This window comes from Magallana gigas, chromosome 5, assembly GCF_963853765.1.
Source record: "Magallana gigas chromosome 5, xbMagGiga1.1, whole genome shotgun sequence".
Taxonomy (NCBI): domain Eukaryota; kingdom Metazoa; phylum Mollusca; class Bivalvia; order Ostreida; family Ostreidae; genus Magallana; species Magallana gigas.
Genome location: NC_088857.1, coordinates 24,314,613 through 24,335,841, shown reverse-complemented (window position 1 = coordinate 24,335,841; position 21,229 = coordinate 24,314,613). Strand labels below are relative to the sequence as shown.

Sequence of the window (21,229 nt, the reverse complement as noted above, 5' to 3'; positions counted from 1 at the left end):
GCGTTCATTTGAACTGATAACGAAGTGCGCATGCTGGACAGTGCATGTATCAAATAACACGCTGACCCATGCTGTGGATGACGGGGCGCTCACAGGTTTCTCTGCCGATAAAACAATAACAAGACCCCTCCGCATTATCTGTGGCCCCCATTTTCACCCTCCCGAAAATTTCCTCCAAGCTTTTCAGAAACCTGATCATAACGAAGATAAGACTTATAAACTGTACACGGAAAATAAACATGGATGGTTCGAAAAGGAAAAGAAAACTAGGTCCTTATAAAAAAGACCTATTAACTGATGACGCTATTGAAAAATGTTTACCATCGGTAACAACCTACGAAGGAAATCTTAAATTGGATACATCTGAAGAATGCCTCAACATCGAAAATGTGGATTTCCCATCAACATCGAAATCTAAAGAAATGAAACTCAACAAAGAACATTTGGTATGGTTTTTTTTTTCTTGTTTTCATTTATTTAACGTGATATCGGCTTTTTTAAAAATTTATTTCTTTATCTATCAATTATTTGTAATTGCAAGTGATGCATGCATTTTTCTGTTTAAGTGCATAATATAACAATCCGGATTTAATCGCGATAAGAGTTTAACACTTGTTTACCGAAATCTGTATCCGGTGTCGAATATCACAGCGATTATGTTTTCATAGTTTTTGAAATTGGTGAAACCTGTAAGTGTTATTAACAGTTGATTACTAAGAAACTTTTGATGATCAGTTAGTGTACATCTTTATTATCATTCAATACTCAATTTACAGTTGTTACAAAATCTTTAATCATAAGAAAAGTAGGATATTTTTAGGTACTAAATTTGACGTGCTGTTATTTATGTCTCTGGTGCATTCACTAACGCGATATTCTCTCGACTTTTAGCAGGTTTTGCCAGAATATACAGAAGAAACAGTTATTTGCAACCAGGTGCCACGCAATAATGAAGAAGACTTTGAGGAAATACCACCCCAAGCAGAAGTGGGCAATGATTTGAATGATTCTGATTCTGATTTAGACGAGTTGGATTTTGAGGACACCATGGAATCAATGTTTAACTCAGATGCAGAACTACACTTTGACGATGAATGTTTTGTTGGTGAAAGAGAAAAAAATGATGAAGATGAAGACCAACCCCTGTACCCCGAAGCTCCAATTTCACTAGGAACATTTATGCTGTTATTCACATCCTTCACCATGAAACACAGCTTAAGCAGTGATGGAATACTCCAGTTATTGAACATATTTTCGTATGTACTACCTAAAGGCCACACACTTTGCACCAGTTTGTATGACTACAAGAAATTTTTCACAAATCTTAGAAATCCATTGGTCAAACATTTCTACTGCCCACATTGTTTAGGCTATTTAAAATCATCAGCAGAACTTAAGTGTCCATACAGTGGCTGCGAGAAAGAACTAAATGACAATGAAGTTATGTACTTTTTGGAGATGCCAGTAGAGAGTCAACTAAAAATCTTATATGCACAGACTGGTTTTTATGAAAAACTGCAACATCGTTTTCGAAGACAGAGCAGAGATGGAATATATGAAGATGTGTATGATGGGAGTCTGTACAAATCATACTGGGAGAACGATGGACCTCTATCAAAACCAGAGAATATTTCTTTTACATTCAACACTGATGGAGCTCCAGTCTTCAAGAGCAGTAAAGTGTCGATATGGCCATTATTCATGGTGATAAATGAATTACCATACAAACTAAGAATGCTAAAAGAGCATATGATCCTAGCAGGACTCTGGTTTGGCCCCCATAAACCTAATATGGGAACCTACCTTTCTCCATTTCTGGACTGTTTTAAAAGGCTGCATGAGGGAATTCAGTGTCTTGCACCATCTCTCGGGACATTTATGTGCAAAGCTTATTTACTATTTGGCACAGCAGATCTTCCTGCTAGATGTCTATTATGTAATGGTGTCCAATATAATGGATCCTTTTCTTGTTGGAAATGCTTACAAAAAGGAGAGACTGCAAAGAGAGGTAAGGGACATACGCATGTATTTCCTTATATACCTGACCAACCAAAAGACCCCAGACGTACAGTACATGATGTGTGTCGAGATGCGCAAAAAGCCATGGACAACTTGGAAAAAAGGACATCAAATTACACTGTCAATGGTGTTAAAGGGCCATCTTGGTTGACTTTTTTCCCCAAATTTGACATTGTAAATGGCATAGCCATTGATTACATGCATGGGGTTCTGTTAGGAGTCCAAAAATTATTGTTGCGTTTGTGGTTTGCTCCTGAATTTAATTCAAAGCAATTTAGTATTTACAAGAAGGTCAAAGAAGTTGATGTTAGATTAAATAAATTGAAACCAACGTTAGATATCTCAAGGTTGCCTCGTTCAATTGAAAATGATTTGAAATATTGGAAAGCGTCAGAATATCGTAATTTTTTATTGTATTTTGGTGCACCAGTTTTGTGTGGTATTTTAGATATTCCAAGGTTCCAACATTTTGTGCTGCTTGTTAATGCTATATCTATTCTTTTAAAGCAAGGTTCAAATGAAAATGAAATTTCAGAGGCAGAAAAAATGTTATTTGATTTTTGTGCTGATTTTGAAATTTTATATGAAAAATGTTTTATGACTCTTAATGTACATCAGCTTGTTCATTTAGCTGATAGTGTCCGTTATTTAGGTCCTTTGTACACCCACAGCTGTTTTTCTTTTGAAGATAAAAATGGAAGTATTTTAAAAATGATTCAAGGTACACAATATATTGATAATCAAATCATAACTGGCATTTCCTTTGTTAAAAAATTACCAGAACTAAAACAAAAACTAGTCGCATCAATGTTTGAAGGTTCTGAATTGGAAAAGTTATTTAATTCTATTGAGTGCCCCAACTTGTTGAAAAGAGGGGAAATGATAGAGAAAGGAATGTATATTCTAGGAGGAATGAAGTTAAGAAATATATCTGACTTGGAATTTAGAAAACTCTGTGCTTTTTTAGAATATGTACCTCAACATGAAAAATTTTCTACATTCAAAAGAATTGATTTCAATAACCATATTATATATGGGTTAGATTATGCAAGAATGATGAAACGAGATAATTCTACAATGATGTACATGAATGAAAATATTTTGTGTTTTGGGCGTGTAAGATTTTTTCTCCTTGTTACCATACACGGACAGTGTACAGTTTTGGCTTTTTTAGAAAAACTCAAATGCAATTCTTATAACAGCAAATGTCAAATTCTTAAAGTAGAGAAAACTAATGAAACTGAATTTGTTGCCATGAGAAATGCCGTCAAGGACCCTGGATGCATTTTTCTAGAGGTTCAGGATAATAATGAACAAATGTGCTATGTGTGTCGTTATCTAAACAAATTGGAAAGTGATTAAGACTGATCATGCATGGGTCAAAACATAGTGGTTTAAAAATTTTGATACTTCATAGTAAGTTTTTTTCTCTGATTGATTTAATGACAGCAATTTTGTGATTTATCTGATGTCTTATTATTTTATTAAGATTTTTTTAAATGCATGTTTTTCATTATTATGGTTATATTATAAATGAATATGGTACAGAAATTCTATTAATAAAATATATCTAGTATATTTATGCAGTGTCTGATCTTATTTAGTTCCTTAAAATTCTAAGTCCATTTTACGCCTAGTCTGTTGAAGAAAAAATTCTAAGTCCCATTTTACGCTTCAAGCAGTAGAAAACTTCATAAGTTAGAATCCGAGAAGGAATAATTTCTGCTAAAATTCCAGGCGTAAAGATCGAGGCGTCATTTCATGCTAAGATTACTGCTCATTTCCACCTGGAATTCTTAAATTTTGGGGTGAAAATCTGACACAGAATTTATTAATTTCCGACTCCTGCTCATTTACGCCCGGAATGAACACTCTCCGCCTATATTTGAGCTGGATTCCGTCTACTTTCCAGGTGGAATCCACCTCAAATGTTCGTACGGGTTACTGGTTTTAATGGTGATTCTTTGGAAGTTTCTCTGTATTTTTTGTTTCGAATTTGTTTAGAGTTTCTGGGGGCCTGGAAGGAGTCATTTTCACCCATCATATCCATAACTTCTGATGTTGTCTTCTTTTCCTTTGAAAGTTCATATGCCTTTTGGAGGATAACTGGGTCAGTCCTAATGTACTTTTCTTCTTTGTCTTTGGCATTTCCTTGAGCGATGGCTGTTTCTTTAAATTCTCCGCAGTATTCAACAATAGCAAAGTTGATTTTCTCCCTGAATTTGGATGGAACAGAATCAAAACATGTTACCCTTTTCCTGAATTGTAATTAAATTATGGTACATTTTATTTTAAAGTGTAGTTATTAATACCTTTTATACATAATGTAGCATTTAGTTTTTCTTTGCTTAATTTGATTGTTTTTTTAAATTATTAAACCATCAGGGAGATTAAAGGCCTTTTTAAACTGCCCAACATAAATACATGCAAAAAATAAACTAAAACAAGATTGGGGTGTTCTTCTAATTTTTGAGGATTACACATTTTGAGTGATGATAGTAGCTAGTATGAATATTGAAAGAATGAGTAAAAAAATTAATTCATGTTTTATATGGGGTCAGTCTGGCTTCTTTCAAAGTGGAGCAAAGGAAGACTGCACTTAAGGACATGCAATATTTACAATGATGATAGATTTGCATTAAATTGTGTAAATAAGTCTGTCGTGCAATGTTGTACCTTTTCACATTTAAACATGTAAAGGCCTACCATGCTGCGTAGTATTTAATCCATAAAATCTATCTTTGTTTATCATAATCAAAATTGGATGAAATTATCTGTAATCATTTTTCGTAGATATTTACATGTATTTCTCTATTCATATGTTGAAACAATAGAATATTTTGTTTTGGGTAGGGTTTATATTGAATGTTTGAAAAAGGGGAGGTGTTGGTCTTTAGGTTATACAAATGTGTTGTGCATGATATAATTATTTGTTGTCTGTCTGTCTCCCCCTCTCTCTCTCTATCTGAGTTTTAACGAGGCCGAGTACAAAACGAGTACGCACACTTTCGCACAGCGTTTTATTTGTATTGTGACGTCATCTTTTTGCTTTGTTGACGCCATGGCGTGATAGTTTCAACTGCAGATATTCAGCGAAATTTGTTGAAAATAGCTCGTTTGATGCGGAAAAAATTGATATTATATCGTGGAATAAACATAAATGTCTCGAAGTATAAGTTATATTTGGGCTCGGGTCGAAAATGTGAAGAGGGTTCAGAAAGCCTAGCCCTTTGTCACGTTTTCTTAACCCGCCTATATATAGCTTAATTATATATTTCAAGACAGTAACCATGTATTTTATATTAATGACCCTTAATATGTGATGTTATATATTTTTCATTACTTCAATATGTCGGAATGTTTTAATAATACTCTAAAGATTAAAGACATTTCCTTCTCTGTCAAATAAAAAATAGCCATTAATATCTGACAAACTGGGAAATTTGGCATACAAAAAACAACTTTGATAAGACCCCTGGAACAAACCAGGAGGTAAAAGGTTTTTTTATGTAACCATTTGATGCCTTTTAGCAATAACTTTTATTTTATATGTAGAACATAAAAAGAAATCCCTAGGGCAGAAGTTTTAAAAAAATGTAAAAAACGTGCTAAACTGATACATTTCAAGCAAAATCCCATAGGGTCCTATGTTAAAAATTAACAAACTTTGAGATGGCCCCTTAAACAAACAGTGTGGTAAATGTAGTATCTTTTTATCTTAAAATAATAATTATATCAGTAGAGGTTCATGTAAAAAATTTCATTAAAAAATCTAGGGCAGAACAAATTAGACCCGGCCTCGTTAAACGTATGGCTGCTTTTGACATGAAATTGCAAATGTTGGGGATAGTGTGTTTGATACATGTAGAATTAAATTCAAAACCTTTCATTTTAGATACCATGTAAATTGAAACGGAACTTCATCAAAGACCCACAACAGTGAGACACACTTGATGTAAGTAAAATTATTTTCTTAATAATGATGTTTAATTACACTTGTTCAAGTTTAAAAGAAGGAACCTGCAAAAACTATATACTCAGTCTTTGACATGCAGATGATTAAGAATATTAAATATAGGGAAACTTTATATTGATTATACATTTACACAGACTTAGTGGGTATTTTTTGTTCTTCTAGATTTTGAACTCTAGTTAATTGTAGACTCTTTCCATTGGATATGTTTTTCTATAATTTGGTTGAATTTGTTACCATAGTAACCATATACAAGAGTAAAAAAGACCTTATTAGCAAGTTTCTTTTCCCCATGACATATCATTAATGGGCAGGCACGTAGCATCGTTTTTGAAAGTGGGGGGGGGGGGGCAGACTCATCCAAAAATTCTTGACAAGCAAAAAAAAAAGAAAGGCAAATTTGGATTTTCCCAAAATCTTCAAAAATCCTAATCCGGGGGGGGGGGGGGGGGGGGGGGGGGGGGGGGGGGGGGGGCCTGGCGTAACATATCCAAAACTCTTTAATTTCACTCCTTCTTTCCTTATTGTTTACATACTGCCAAAAAAAGTGAGGGGCCAACTCCATGATAATTCAATTTTTTATATGTAAATTTTAAAAAATTTGTTGCTGCGAGAAAAAGTGGGGGGGCCACCCCCCCCCCCCCCCCTTCCCCCCCCCTGATGGGTTAAATCATGGTGCATTTCTTCTGAAATAAATATTACACTTACACAATTAAAAACAACTCATCACTATGACATCATTATGGTGTCATAGGATCCATTGATGGATAGGGAAATTCCTATACTTTTCTATTTTACATGGTATTTGAAAACAATTCTTTTTTTGTGCGATTAAAATTTGGAATCCTGGTTCTATATAGTGTCTAGAGTGAATATATAGGCTTAGATTGTAAATAACCACAGTGACTGTTTTATATTGGGTAAATCCCTTCAACTATTTTTAGAATCAGTAGGACAACAATGTACTGCCTTTAAGCAAAATAGTTCTTATACTTGCAGAGTGAATATACATTTATTGGGACATTTTAAATCAGACTGCTTAACACATGTCAGAAAAGATGATTTACAATTTTAAAAGCAAGTGTCAATATTGAATTATCATTTGAAGGAAAGAATTGAAATTGTTTGATGTACACCCTTTCCAAAACTGTGAAATTCCCTACATTTACTTTCATTTTCAGAGTTTTTCAATACAGACGCATTTGCCGTAAAACGAATCTGACTTCACACCAATTTTAACAGTAGAGAAACATCATTCAAGAGGTTCCGTTCCTTTTCACTGAACGAAAATTAGGGCTGGAGCTATGAACCTGAACATTAACATTACCGCCTATGGAAAATGCATTAGTGGACTATACCCAGATCAAAGACATAGACATGTTTGAATTTTTCAGATAGATGTAAATATTCACTTACGGCTTGACAAAGTATTATACTTCATCAGGTCGACTATAACAAAGTGTCATCATAAAAGCAAAACAACAGCCATTGCTTTAAGCTAATTAACTTGCTGAAAACACATTTTATTTAGGATGATTGATTGATTTTTTTCTTCAACAACTTTATTTTTTTAGGCTAAAATATTTATTTTTCGAAAACTATTCACCTGATTTGCACCAAATATTCAGGACTTACAGAGCATTGGAGGGGATAAATGTTTTTAGTTAAATTTGTTGATGCCGTCACTTCCGCTTTTAAGATATTTAAATTTAATGAAATTTTAAGTCCACTCAACTCCTCTGAAACTATTCCCGATAGAAAGTTGAAGTTTTCAAGGATAGTAGATGAAAGTCAGTAGATGTACCGCATTGTTTGAAAGTATGGATATTACGCAAGGCGTTGAAGCTCGCCTGAGGTCGAAAATTGGCACCAATTTTTTTTCACAAAATCTTTGCACATTTTCTGAAATATTTTTAAACCTGTAAATATTTTGTTAAAACATGTAATGCAAAAGTTGTTTCAATTTTCACGGGCTTTCATTTGATATCAAGAAAAAGGGCCTTTCTCCTCAAATAAGGGGCTCTAAATTTTTTTGGCAATATCTCTTTAATGAACACTTATTTGTTATCAATTAAAGAAGCAAAAATGTTCATTGTACAGCTGTTTATTTATACAGTAACATACCTAAGTCATATGATACGAAATAGGGGTTTCAAGGGGCCAGAAGTCCAAAACTTTAATCATTAAAATATCTAGAAAAGGAGAAATATTTTGAGAAGCAATGTAGAAGAAAAGTTGCTCAGAATAATGTTGTTAACAATATGATACCTTAAATTTGTTTGTTTGTGGCCCCAAGAGGGGTTGAAGGGTCGGTCCCTAAAACACAGTTGTTCAGATATCTATAGAACGGCTAACAATTCGTGAACACTTGTTGAACAAAAAATGTTTATATTTGCGAGACCTTTCATTTGATATCAAGAAAAAGGGACTGACCTCTCAAAATTAGGAGCCGGGAGGGAAACAAAGTCTTTTTGTAATAACTTTTTTAAGCTATAGGGTGAATTAACCATGCATCGGACACATATACCTTGGATCGGACAGCTTTGTTTATAAATATACAAATAAATGTGCATGCGCTCATGTGTTGTTTCGTATATTCCTGAATTAGAACAAATGAACTTAATCATTATTAAGAATTTGACAGTCACATTGTCAAGGAAATAGCAATATAGGCATCGTAAAATGACCTTAATTACGCCATTATTGAAAATTTACTTACTAAGATTTTACACTAAAGCATTATTTGAATGTTGTGCGTTTGATTGTGAATTAGTGAAAATGCACTCTCTGCATAAAATAATTAGAAATAAGTAAATTTTGAAACAAAATTTGATTAAAATAAGTTCAAGAAATTTGAACAATTAATGTCGAGGTCATTTTTGCACCACATGTTCATTTCACCATGGATCGGACACAAATTAACCATGCATCGGACAGTTTTCACTGCATGATTTCTTCTAATAATATGGAGATTATGTGCCCATTCCTTGTGATATACTTTTAATGTGAAGTTAAATAAAAATTTGAAAAATAATTGATACAAACATTTTCCTCGGACCATTTAAAAATCGAGTTTTACGGACACAGTCTTTTTATTATACTTGAAATTCCTGTAGGAGCTGGCACAATAAAGAACCCCTTATGATAAATATTCCTTTAAACAGAAGCAATAGTCTAAATTCCTATATGTAGATTTGAGGATTTACATTAAAAGAAATCTGATTAGCATTTGAATAAATTAATTTTTCCGAACCTTTGTATTTTTGCATTAAAACCAGAAAATCTTGTTATTTTTAATCTCTACTGTACTGCTATAGCTGTCCGATGCTTGGTAAATATTGTCCGTTCCATGGTGAAATAGTTCAACACTTCAATAATTTGCTTTATTTTCTACATTTTTTACAATTTCACAATTTTTTCTCCAATAATTAAGCAAGGGGGAAACATGTAACTTTTAAAACAAGTTTTATTTATATTTGGAAGATATTTGATGCGTGAACAAAGGGAAAAATCCAAAGGTATCCGATGCATGGAGAAATCACCCTAATTTGCTATTAATCATAATAGCAAAAATAAGAGCTTATGAAGCTTAATTTAAATCTGAAATCCGTTTTAAGATTGACGATGCATTACAAATATATATAGGTTTATAAAATTATTTTTTTTGGAAATTTAACAGTGTTATGTTCAAAGTAAAACTAACTCGTACCTAAAATAATTCGAAAATTGTTAAGTCGTACTTGAACACATTTGGATTTGGATTTGCTAAGTCGTTCTTAAAATTTATAAGGTTTTTAAGGCGTTGAGCTAATGCTCGGCAGCCTTCTAGCGATCGTCTTGATTGGCAATCGTCCAAAAATTCATGCTCTGCACCGCCTTTTAAATGCGTACATAAGAAATAAGATCCTTAAGGTATTAAACACATTAGAAGATTTTAATCAACTTAATTGTGTACAAAAAATCCTCAACACATTTTGATTTGGATTTGCTAAGTCGTTCTTAAAATTTATAAGGTTTTTAAGGCATTGAGCTAATGCTCGGCAGCCTTCTAGCGATCGTCTTGATTGGCAATCGTCCAAAAATTCATGCTCTGCACCGCCTTTTAAATGCGTATAAGAAATAAGATCCTTAAAGTATTAAACACATTAGAAGATTTTAATTGTGTACAAAAAACCCAACTTTGCCTCTCTGGTTATTGACAACTCATTGCATAAGTATAAATATGCTTAATCAAGAAATGGCGGATGAATACAATAAGGTGTAAACCACTAAATATTATTTTAGTTTATCGCTTACATTTTAATTGTAGACCGTGCCCGATAGATATAAAATTTTATATGTAAATTTATTTGTTATCGGACACGGTCTCCAAAATAAATGTGAGCGACAAACGTATCTAATGAAATAAAAACGATAATGCAGTTGGTTTGGTCGAGTATTTTAGATAGCACGTGTTGTGGATTTGTTTGTAAACAACCATACTATAGGTAATCTTGTTTCAAAAGGGAATTGAAATAAATAAAAGTATGTTTTATTTTTATATTTAGGGACACACTGTTAATGTATTCAAATTATGAACCTTTGAAAAATGTTCAAAGATTGTTTTAAGCAGAAAGAAATTTTAGGTCACCTGAGTCACTCAGGTGACCTATTGCAATTGATCTTCGTCCGTCGTCGTGCGTCTGTGCGTCGTGCGTTAACAATTTTACATTTTTAACTTCTTCTTGAAAGCTACCAGGCCAATCGTTACCATTTTTGGTGTGAAGCATCTCTATGGTAAGAAGAATCTAAATTGTGAAATTCATGGCTCTACCACCCCTGGGGTGCCACAGGCGGGGCCAAATATGCAAAAAAAGCCAAATTTTCAAAAATCTTCTTCTCTACTCCCACGCATGTGAGGAAAAAACTGGTTGCATGGTTATGTTGTTCATGAAGCCATCTACCAAAATTGTGAAATTTATGGCCCCTGGGTCAGGGGTTCTGGCTCTAGGGTGGGGGCCAATATGGCCATATAGTAAAAATGTATTAAACCTTAGAAAATCTTCTTCTCTACTCCCATATATATTTTTAAAAAACTAAATGCATGATTATGATGTCCATTAGACCCTCTATCAAAATTGTGAAATTCATGACCCCTGGGTCAGGGGTTCAGGCTCTAGGGTGGGGCCAATATGGCCAAATAGTAAAAATGTATTAAATCTTAGAAAATCTTCTTCTCTACTACCATAAATATTTGTTAAAAACTAAATGCATGATTATGATGTCCATGAAGCCCTCTACCAAAATTGTGAAATTCATGACCCCTGGGTCAGGGGTTCAGGCTCTAGGGTGGGCCAATATGGACAAATAGTAAAAATGTATTAAATCTTAGAAAATCTTCTTCTCTACTATCATATATATTTGTCAAAAACTAAATGCATGATAATGATGTCCATGAAGCCTTCAACCTAAATTGTGAAATTCATGACCCCTTGGTCAGGGGTTCAGGCTCTAGGGTGGGGCCAATATGGTCATATAGTGCAAATGTATTAGATCTTAGAAAATCTTCTTCTCTACTATCATATTTATTTGTCAAAAACTAAATGCATGATAATGATGTCCATGAAGCCCTCAACCTAAATTGTGAAATTCATGACCCCTGGGTCAGGGGTTCAGGCTCTAGGGTGGGGGCCAATATGGTCATATAGTACAAATGTATTAAATCTTAGAAAATCTTCTTCTCTACTCCCATATATATTTTTAAAAAACTAAATGCATGATTATGATGTCCATTAGACCCTCTATCAAAATTGTGAAATTCATGACCCCTGGGTCAGGGGTTCAGGCTCTAGGGTGGGGCCAATATGGTCATATAGTACAAATGTATTAAATCTTAGAAAATCTTCTTCTCTACTCCCATATATATTTTTAAAAAACTAAATGCATGATTATGATGTCCATTATGATGTCCATTAGGGTTTTGACTCTAGGGCAGGGCCAAAATGGATGTATAGATGTTAATGCATATAACGTTAAAAAATTATTTTCTTTACTCCCACACACCTGAAAGGAAAACTGAATTCATGATTTTGTAGACCAGATCTTTTAGTTTTTCACCAAAATAATAGGTTTCACAGTTCTTTTTGAAATGTGGTCGTCATTACAAATTTATAATTTTTTACTCCAGTATGAAACCTAATTAATTAGATGCATATATGAGACTCCATGACAAGTTTGTGTATGGGATATATGCTACTCGGGTGACCATTAAGGCAAATTGACCTCTTGTTTTTTTTTTACTTTGAAGTTTCTCAATTTTTGTAACCATGATGAGTTATTGTATTATAAACGCATCACTACCTATTTTATAAGGGAATATACTAAAAAAATATTTTAAAGCAGCACAAAATATAATTCATTTACTTTTTTATTCTAATTTTATTTGATATACGACTTTTAGTACAAAAATTTAAATTATTGATATCATTTTATATAAAAGAAAATGTCAGCTCGACGCCTTTGTTGCCTTTCCGGCCTTTGATTTTTATTTCGTACTTATATTCATTCGGCTTTTGTTTACTCGTACCAAGAATAGTTTTATTTTTTCCCTTTTGTATTAGTTACTTATGTTTATTGGTTTAAGAACTCTGCTTCTTAGAAGTACTTCAAGAGCGTTTTCTCGTCGAACTCTAGTTTCGACTCGGGTCGCGAGAGTGCGACATAAACAGCGAGAGTTTGAGCCCGGTGTACCAGGGAATACTGTCGCTAGTGAATATGGTCGCTCTAAAAATAGAATTAGAAAACGGTAGCCATGCAATTCGACCCTTCCATAGTTCGACACCAATACATTTGATGTACTTCTGTACTAGATATAGCCATATCAGATTGTTAAAAAATAAATATCTTTAAAAAGGAAACGCAAAAAAACCCAATAGAATTTATAAAACGTTGGCTTAATTTAACATCGAGATCGGTATACACTCGGATGTCGTGATCGTAGAAAGAGTTAGTAAGTTTGATTTCTGAAACTTAATTGATTATTCTTAATGGATTTTGCCTTTATTAGATATCAAATGTTTATGAATATATTCGTGAAACAAATTTAAAAGCATAAACATACATTAAAACTCAATTCATAAGAGAAACCGTTCGAATTTTCTACTTTCAGTTTGTGTTTTACCATGTTTACATGGTAGATTAATCTCGATAACAGTTTTCACATACAAAAAAAATTTATAAACATTTCAATGGGTATGTTTGCGTTTTATTTCTGGTTATTTTGTTGTATTTACAGTTGTTAAAGATAATTTCGTTTCATGTTAATGATTCTAAAAAAAAAAAGCTCATTAGTTCGCAGTTCAAAATTTTTCGTGGATTACATTTTGTTAGATTTTTTAAATTGTTTTTCTTAACTTAGTACAGAATAATTATAATGTGTTTAAGGGGCATGGTCACGATTTGGTCAAATTCTATTTTTATAATTTTATTATTCACAATGCTGTAAGAATGCATTTCTAATGATCAAATGACATTTGAGAATCAGTTGTAGAGTTATAAGCAAGATAAGGTCTCATAAGTATTTCTCATGTAAACAGGCTCGAGTCCTGTTATTCTTTACATAGGTTCAATTTACCTGTGAAAAATTCTTTTTCAATCTGATTTGTCCATCTGCTTATTCATTTTAAGCTTTAATAAACAGTCCCAAACATTCAAGAATTTGTAATTATCTTGGTCACATTTTCCCCGATTATACATGTAATTCATTTAGCTCTGTGAACGAGCTATAAATAGAGAAATAAAAATATCCCATCCAAATATTCTCTGGCCTAAAACATGAAACATGTACTGTATATGTACTGAACTAGTACATAAAATTTAGTTAAATTAAATAAAAAGAATTAAATCGAGTTTAACTCTCACACGATGCAGGGTTTGATAGAGTAAAGATGGCGTCACGCGGTAATAACAACATGTGAGTGTATCTTTGTTTCTTTTATTTCAAAATGGCAAAAGGATTTTGAAAGGTTTTTAATCGTTATATAGAACTTAAAAAAATATTTTTACTATTTTATAATGTATTCAAGAATGATCGGCAACGTAAGTTCGTCTCGTGACCTTATATTTAGTTATAATGAATAGGGATATCGCATAAAAAAATAAAAAATGTTAATGAATATGTTGAAAACATTTTCTTGTATAAAATGCATGAAGAACAGGGCAAAAAAACAACATGTCAGTTCTATTACCGATTTAGAAGTACTCGTACATGTACATGCCGGCAGGTAGCACGTAGCATCGTTTTTGAAATGGGGGGGGGGGGGTTAGATCCATCCAAAAAATCTTGACAAGCAAAAAAAAACCAAACAAAAAAAAAACCCCAACTTCCTAAAAATCTTTGCTGCGACAAAAAAGTGGGAGTGGACACCCCCCCCCCCTTGTTGCTACATGCCTGACATTGTAATTTTTATATCCATTTTCAGGGTGCAAAATCTTTTATCCATTTTCAGGGTACAAATTGAGATAGATGGGCAATACTGTCTGCTTGATGAGAGTCTGGCTACCGTTTTTCTTTCAGAAGATGGTGGTATGTATACAATTTTAATTTCATTCCATAAATATATAATTATAGCAACATTAAGTCATTATGACTAATAGACATAGGATGATTTAAAAAATCAATATAAAAGATCAATAAAACATTTTACCAAGGCTAAAGTTCTCGAGTCAGTGGCAAACAAACAATATTTTGATTTGGATTTTGTTTAAATAATTTTTATTTCATATCAATAACATCATTTTCATATTAAACAGATCCGGAGACAAAGAGGGCCATTAGGGAGGCACTTTCAACTAGTCACAAGAATTCCACTTCCCTAGATACATCAACTTCTTCTGGAGCATCAACTTCGCGTGTATTTGAGACCATCCCTTCTTGCTCAGCGTCATCAGAATCTGCATCATCTGGCCATTCTACACCCTCCAGTTCTGACTCGCAGGTAGATTGGAATTTTGTAGAAAATCATTCCGAGAAACTCATACCGGACAAAAATCTTGACTTTTTATTAATGTCTACTTGCGCGAGTACAAAGTGCTTTTCCTCATTTTTGTCACAATCATACTCTAGATCTGAAGAAGATCTCGCATGTTCTGAAATCAGAGTATCTAATGATATCAAATTAACACTTCATGAGTTTCATATTCTACTCACTGAAAAACTTACTTTACTTACAGAACACAATGCATGTTTGGAAGGAAAGTGAAGAACGATTTTTAATTGATTTAAGGCTTCAGAGGGAGGACAAATTTTCAGGCACAAAATCTCATGATGTTCTTTGGGGAGAAATAGCAAATGAAATGAAAAAAAATGGCATACATGTTTCCAAAACACAACTGATCAATAGATGGAAGGCATTGAAAAAAAAATACAAAGAAATAAATGATGAAAATAACAAAACCGGCAATAAAAAATATTCCTGGAAGTATTTAGAGCAGTTCAGTGAGGTGTATGGCAATAAGGCCTCCTCAAAGGTAGCTGTGTCCTTTGACACAGGACGCTCCAGGGATAAACTTAAAATCAATACAGAATTGGACAAGGATGAAGATGTATCAGCTGCTCCTGAAGAAGAAGAAGATAAGCAGTCTACATCAAGTGACACAGGTTCCAAATCCACAACTCGTGCTAAAACTACGAAATTAAAATCAACAAAAAGCAAGATATCCGAAAGCACCAAATTAATTGAGAATATCCAGGAACAAAACAGGGAACTTATGAACTCCATGAAAACACAACATGAAGACAAAATGCGATGCATTGATCGAATGCTCGAAATGTTGGAAAAGTCTTTGGACAAATAATTAACTCCACAATGTACACAATTTTAGGTTTTACTTGAAGTAAACACTTCATGGTTTTGTGCAAATTGAACTGTACTAAAATTTTGATGAACATCAAACCATTCATTTATTCTTCCAGTGGTAGTGATTACTATTGTAATTCAGATATGACAATTTTTCAAAATACTGATGTTATGGACATAAGCACTTAACTGATTTCTCAAATGAAAATACATTTAAATAGGTTCAACAAGTCAAACATGTTAGAAAGACTTGTCCTAATTCAAATTGTGTCCTGGGCCTCTTTTGTTTTTTGTTTTTGTTTAAATATACATTGTATTGTTGACATTTTTCTGTTTTGTTTTATTTGTTCTTTCACAAAAAGTGAATAAAAGATTGACAACACTTCTGAAATCTTTTAATATCTTTAATATAATTTTTGTGTGCAACATACGCTAGAAAACCATAATCATTTCAAAAACTGTTTCAAATAAAGTATTTACAATGGCATTGTATTCATTAACTGCTGTCTGAATAATGCTCCATCCCTTCCATCAACAAAAATGTTAGGGTAGGCATTAGGATGTCTATCGTCATCATTGTCTATAAACGCTTCGACGTCATCATGATGCAAAACACATAAATTGTGCTAAATGCATCCTGAAATAATCAGTGAAACTATACGAGACAGCTTTCGAACAGATATTTCTCGAAACCTTCGAAACCTTCCTTTTAAGTGTCCATACACCCGTTCAACAATTTGTCTTGCCACAGACAGCCTTTGATTAAATCTTCGTTGCTGTGCATTAAGTCTTCCATTATCTCGGAAAGGTGTCATCAACCAATTCCTCAATGGATAGGCACTGTCTGCAATAATAAATTTTCCATGCATAACACATTGTCCATTTTCGGCTATGTCAAACAAAGAGGAATTTCTGAGAACACGTGCATCGTGTGTGCACCCAGGCCAACCTGTGTAAGCATCTCTTATCAACATGTCACAGTCTGCAACAACCTGTATATTTTAGAGAAAAAAAACAATTTTTAAGGTCTTCATTCTACATTTATATGTAATCAGTAAAGTAAGAGTTTCGTACAGTTTAAAGTTACCTGGTTTATTGATGATAAAATAGTTTACATCATGTAAACACACAGTAAAAATATGCTTTACATGTATCAGTACCTGTAGCTGGATTGAAGGGAAGTTTTTTCGGTTAAAATAATCTTTGTCACCACCAGGAGCTGAAGATAACCGAATATGGGTTCCATCTAAACAGCCAATAATACCAGGTAATCCAGACTGGAGTTGAAATTGTCTTGATATGGCTTGTTGTGTGTTTGCATCTGGCCAGTTTATCACCTAGAATTTTACAACATGCATGAATGAAAACCTTTACTCACCAATTATAAGTATTAGGGTTGAAAATTATTTTTTTTTAAATTCTTAACCACGAATATTAACTTACGTTAACCAAGTTTTCGTTTACTGTTTCTGACACAGCCATTATAATTTCATGAACTGTCGTTGTGCCGATTGCAAATGTATTGCTAACTTCTCGTAACGTTTCCTGATTTGCCATATACCACAGAAATACCAAAAGTTTTTTCTCGGGCAGGATAGGCTCTACACCACCGGGCCATGCATTATCATCTGTGAGAGAATGTACAATCGAGTTCATGATCAAATAAAAAATTTCTGGGTTCACTCTGAAATGTCTGAGAAATTGCTTGCTATCAAACTGTGGCACAATGTTTTCTGAAAAGCCTTCGAGTCTTGGATTATAACGACGCCGCTCTAGGTTTAAGATAATTTGCATGATCCATGTCTGCTCCATCGCAATGAAAATAAAAATGTCTGTTTCATCCTCAATAAATAAGTCTTCGTTCAACTGTGCTTTGATAACTTCCTCCATTTTGGAGAGTCTCAGTAGTCAAGGAAAGTCATTCCCGTCTAACTCTGCGTGCGCATCTCGAGTTTTGTATCCCGGGGACGAGCACGACGAGAAAACGCTCCTAGCTTTACTTTCGACATTAACAGAAGACCCACTCGTTGCTTTTCAACGAGCTTTGCTCTAGTTATTTTTATTATTTGTTTTCAACACTGACAACAGTGCCCCTTTTAATTCTTTTATAATATAAAAACATATGTGAACAAAATAAAATATAGTTCATGTACTTTTGAGACTTTTTTACATTTAAATATATAGAGAATATCTTACAAAATATTCTGGTTTTCAGTCCAAAAAGCAGTTACTTGTGTGAAAGCACAGGTTGTGCAGATTAAACTATGATTCCCTAGAGAAAAGTGGGGCCACAAAATGGGGGGGGGTGGTATATAGGAATAGAGAAAAATCTTATTACAGGTACAGCAACAAAATAGGCTTGGTATTTACCAAAAAAATGTGTGGATAAAAATTGACAGATTTTAATTTATATTAGGAAGGTCTACTGTACTAAGTTGTCAAGATATTTTGATTTTGATACTGTTATTTAATTTGATCAGAGTTAAGGCTATTGGGTATATCCCTCTAACTATTTTTAGAATCGGTAGGACAACAAAGTAGTGCCTTTAAGCAAAATAGTCCCTATACTTGCAGAGTGTATATACATTTATTGGGACATTTTAAATCAGAATGCTTGACACATGTCAGAAAAGAGGATTTTCAATTTCAAAAACAAGTGTCAAAATTGAATTATCATTTGAAGAAAAGAATTGAAATTGTTTGATGTACACCCTTTCCAAAACTGAGAAATTCCCTACTTTTACTTTCATTTTCAGAGTTTTTCAATACAGACGCAATTTGCCGGAACACGAATCTGACTTCAAACCACGAAATTTTAACAGGAAAGAGACAATTTGATGAGCTTTCATTCAAGAGGTCCCTCGTTGCTGAACGAAAATTAGGGCCGGAGCTATGAACCCTAACGTTAACATTACCGCCTATGGAAAATGCATTAGTGGACTATACCCAATTGTTGCTCAGGTGAGCAATGTGGTCCCTGGGCCTCTTGTCATTTTTTCATGAAAATTTGTATGGTTTTTATTGCTCGTTTTGTAAAATAAAATCTGATTTATATGAATGAATTGTTACTTTCTATCTCTAATTTGATTGGCCAATAAAATTGAAGCAAGTTGTATATAAGTTACGTTATTCAAATTAAGTTAGAGCAGTGTACCATTTTTTAGAAGTTTGTATCTAGCCGATTTCTCTAGCACGTTATGGTATGGGAATTTCACATTAACCTACCTTTTACTTGCCGGTATTAAAAGGTAATATTCGGTCTTTGTTTTCATTGCACTCTTTATACTAAAGTGTGTTTTTGCATTAAAGTTGCAACATGTAAGAAAGAATCTGCTTAAGTTTTAAGATAAATGTAAACGAAAAATCAAATTTTTACAAAATTCTTTCTTGACGCGCATCAAAATTCATTATTGTAAGACAATATGTCAATTGAAGTTGAAATTAAAATCATTTTTTTCGATTTGAAAATAGGCAAATAAAAAAAACAAAAAGCATTTATATGTTATTTAATTCTGGGTGAAACCCCTTGCACGATCAAACATGTGTGAATTTTTCAGATACATGACTTGTAAATATTTTACCTAACGGCTTAACGGTGTATAATATTTCATCATGTCGTTTACAACAAAGCATCGTCTAACCAACAATATTCATTGCTTTAAGCAAATTAACTTGCTGAAAACACTTTAAACACATTTTATTCACCAAGGGTGATTGATTCTTTTCCTTCGTATGATGCACATTTTGCATGTAAGTTGTTTTTGTTAATTAACTAAACCTTCAATTTTGCTTATTTTCTTATTCATAGTTTATTATATGTATCCTGTTGTAAAGTTTACAAGTTTGTCGAATTCTGACATGACCTTATATGGGAAATGCTTGCTTGTGGGAAAAGGCTTGTCGGAATCACCAAATTGAACCAATAAAACATAATATAATATTCAGTTAAACTGTAATAATGGACGATACATTTTTCTTTGGTTCGAGAATATCATATTTAGAAAAAGATATAGAGGTTTAATTTGAATCTGGTCCAAACAAGAAGAGGTGAGTGTAAGTAAAAGCTGGTGCCGGTTTGACGAATGGCCAATTGGCGTGTTTCTGTAATATAATTACCATGGTTTTATACGATAATATTTACACTCAGTGTATATTTTCCCTTCTGTTTGCTTGGAAATCTGCGACGTTTAATTTTCTTGAAATACACTTTGCTAATTTATGCGCCATAGCACAAATACAAATGTCTTCACGTGTTTTGAGTTATTGAAGCAACCTAGATAGTGACATGGATCAGTTTTAATTCTTCTAAAATCATTTTATATAGTGAGCTTAATTTGGAAACCGTAATCTCGAAAAAATAAACATAAACTAATTATATTCTACAAGATTATGCAAATAATCTTAGGTCGACTGAGCAATGAAGCACCAGCAAACATGTTTGTAAGCATGATGCTATACAGATATCGGCTGGATACAAACTTCTTTAAAATGGTGAACTGATAATAACAACTCATTCTACTTCGACTAATAATTTTTTTTTTCATATATAAGAAATACTATAGTAACATGTTTACAAAGAGAGTGAGAATATTCATCGCATTATATAAAAAACGACAAGCAAAATTGGGTAAACTAGATTTTGATATTTTAAAGCTGAACACCGCTCGTAAATAGGCACTGTCCGCCATATTTCTCTTTCAGCACCGCTCTTCCTACACCCCTATATAAGCCATAGACCTCTTAACAGTTCAAAGTATATCGCTGTAGAGGTCTCACCTGTGTGGACGTACATCTTGCCTCGCCATGTTACTCGGTCGCGATGAAATTGTCAAGTTTTACGCACTTTTTTCAAACCAGGAGAGTACTAACATCAAATGAACTGGTCATTGCATTATTTACAGACATAATGTGCACATAAATATCAATTAAATGCATAAAAATATAAAGACAACGAAAGGAACACTACACGTCGGCCACGAGTTTCAGATGTGCAATCGGGTGTAACGAAATCGAAGGGTTTATATACCAGGTACCTGTGTGACGGTTCCTATTTACGAGGGGTGTTCAGCTTTAATTATTTACATTTCATTGCTAATGTTTCTTGGATAATTTCAATATGTTGTGCTTCCCATAACTATTTTATTTTTTATTAGATTGTATCCCTACTTGTCTAGTTTATAATATAAATTTGATGATGATGATTTTTTATTTATAATTAGTCTTATCAAGGGATTGTAAATTGGTCTGTAAATTGTACTTAGTTAATGCATTTATGTTAATGCATTTATGAAGCACAGCTGTGATAGATACTTATCTAATTGACTGAATATAATTTTTTATTTTTTTTTGCATTTTTCAAATTCAAATATACATATACATAAAATTACTATTAAACTGATGT

The 21,229-nt window shown here is 33.2% G+C and overlaps 2 protein-coding genes across 9 annotated transcripts; one reads left to right on the top strand and one right to left on the bottom strand.

Moving 5' to 3' along the window:
- The first annotated feature begins 239 nt into the window (after positions 1-239).
- Positions 240-16,212, top strand: LOC136269550 (uncharacterized). 7 transcript variants are annotated; one of them, XR_010713880.1, is made up of 7 exons: positions 240-446; positions 892-2,008; positions 5,915-5,974; positions 7,174-7,392; positions 14,479-14,555; positions 14,783-14,967; positions 15,203-16,212. XR_010713880.1 is itself a non-coding variant. In XM_066084064.1 (5 exons), coding segments are annotated over exons 2-5 (888 nt in total). In that variant the 5' UTR covers positions 5,915-5,974; positions 7,174-7,390; the 3' UTR covers positions 15,827-16,212. The 7 variants fall into 7 exon arrangements, 2 of the variants coding, with proteins under 2 accessions (XP_065940136.1, XP_065940135.1); XR_010713881.1 differs by lacking the exon at positions 7,174-7,392; XM_066084064.1 differs by lacking the exons at positions 240-446; positions 892-2,008.
- LOC109621193 (uncharacterized) lies at positions 15,922-17,972 on the bottom strand. 2 transcript variants are annotated; one of them, XM_034461259.2, is made up of 4 exons: positions 17,272-17,972; positions 16,989-17,165; positions 16,778-16,820; positions 15,922-16,672 (listed from the first exon to the last, which is right to left on the bottom strand). In XM_034461259.2, exons 1-4 carry the CDS (start codon positions 17,716-17,718, stop codon positions 16,455-16,457), a joined length of 885 nt encoding a protein of 294 aa, XP_034317150.2. In that variant the 5' UTR covers positions 17,719-17,972; the 3' UTR covers positions 15,922-16,454. The 2 variants fall into 2 exon arrangements, with proteins under 2 accessions (XP_034317150.2, XP_034317149.2); XM_034461258.2 differs by having other exon boundaries at positions 15,922-16,820; positions 17,272-17,960.
- Between the last annotated feature and the right edge of the window lie 3,257 nt (positions 17,973-21,229).

Coding starts and splice junctions, on each gene's coding strand:
- LOC136269550 (XM_066084063.1), top strand. CDS start 13,918: ATGGCGTCACGCGGTAATAACAACAT. Junction 13,944..14,478: donor TCACGCGGTAATAACAACAT/GTGAGTGTATCT, acceptor ATCCATTTTCAG/GGTACAAATTGAGATAGATG. Junction 14,968..15,202: donor CCTCCAGTTCTGACTCGCAG/GTAGATTGGAAT, acceptor CTTTACTTACAG/AACACAATGCATGTTTGGAA.
- LOC109621193 (XM_034461258.2), bottom strand. CDS start 17,718: ATGGAGGAAGTTATCAAAGCACAGTTGAACGAAGACTTATTTATTGAG. Junction 17,166..17,271: donor TAAACGAAAACTTGGTTAAC/GTAAGTTAATAT, acceptor GTAAAATTCTAG/GTGATAAACTGGCCAGATGC. Junction 16,821..16,988: donor TCCCTTCAATCCAGCTACAG/GTACTGATACAT, acceptor TAAAATATACAG/GTTGTTGCAGACTGTGACAT.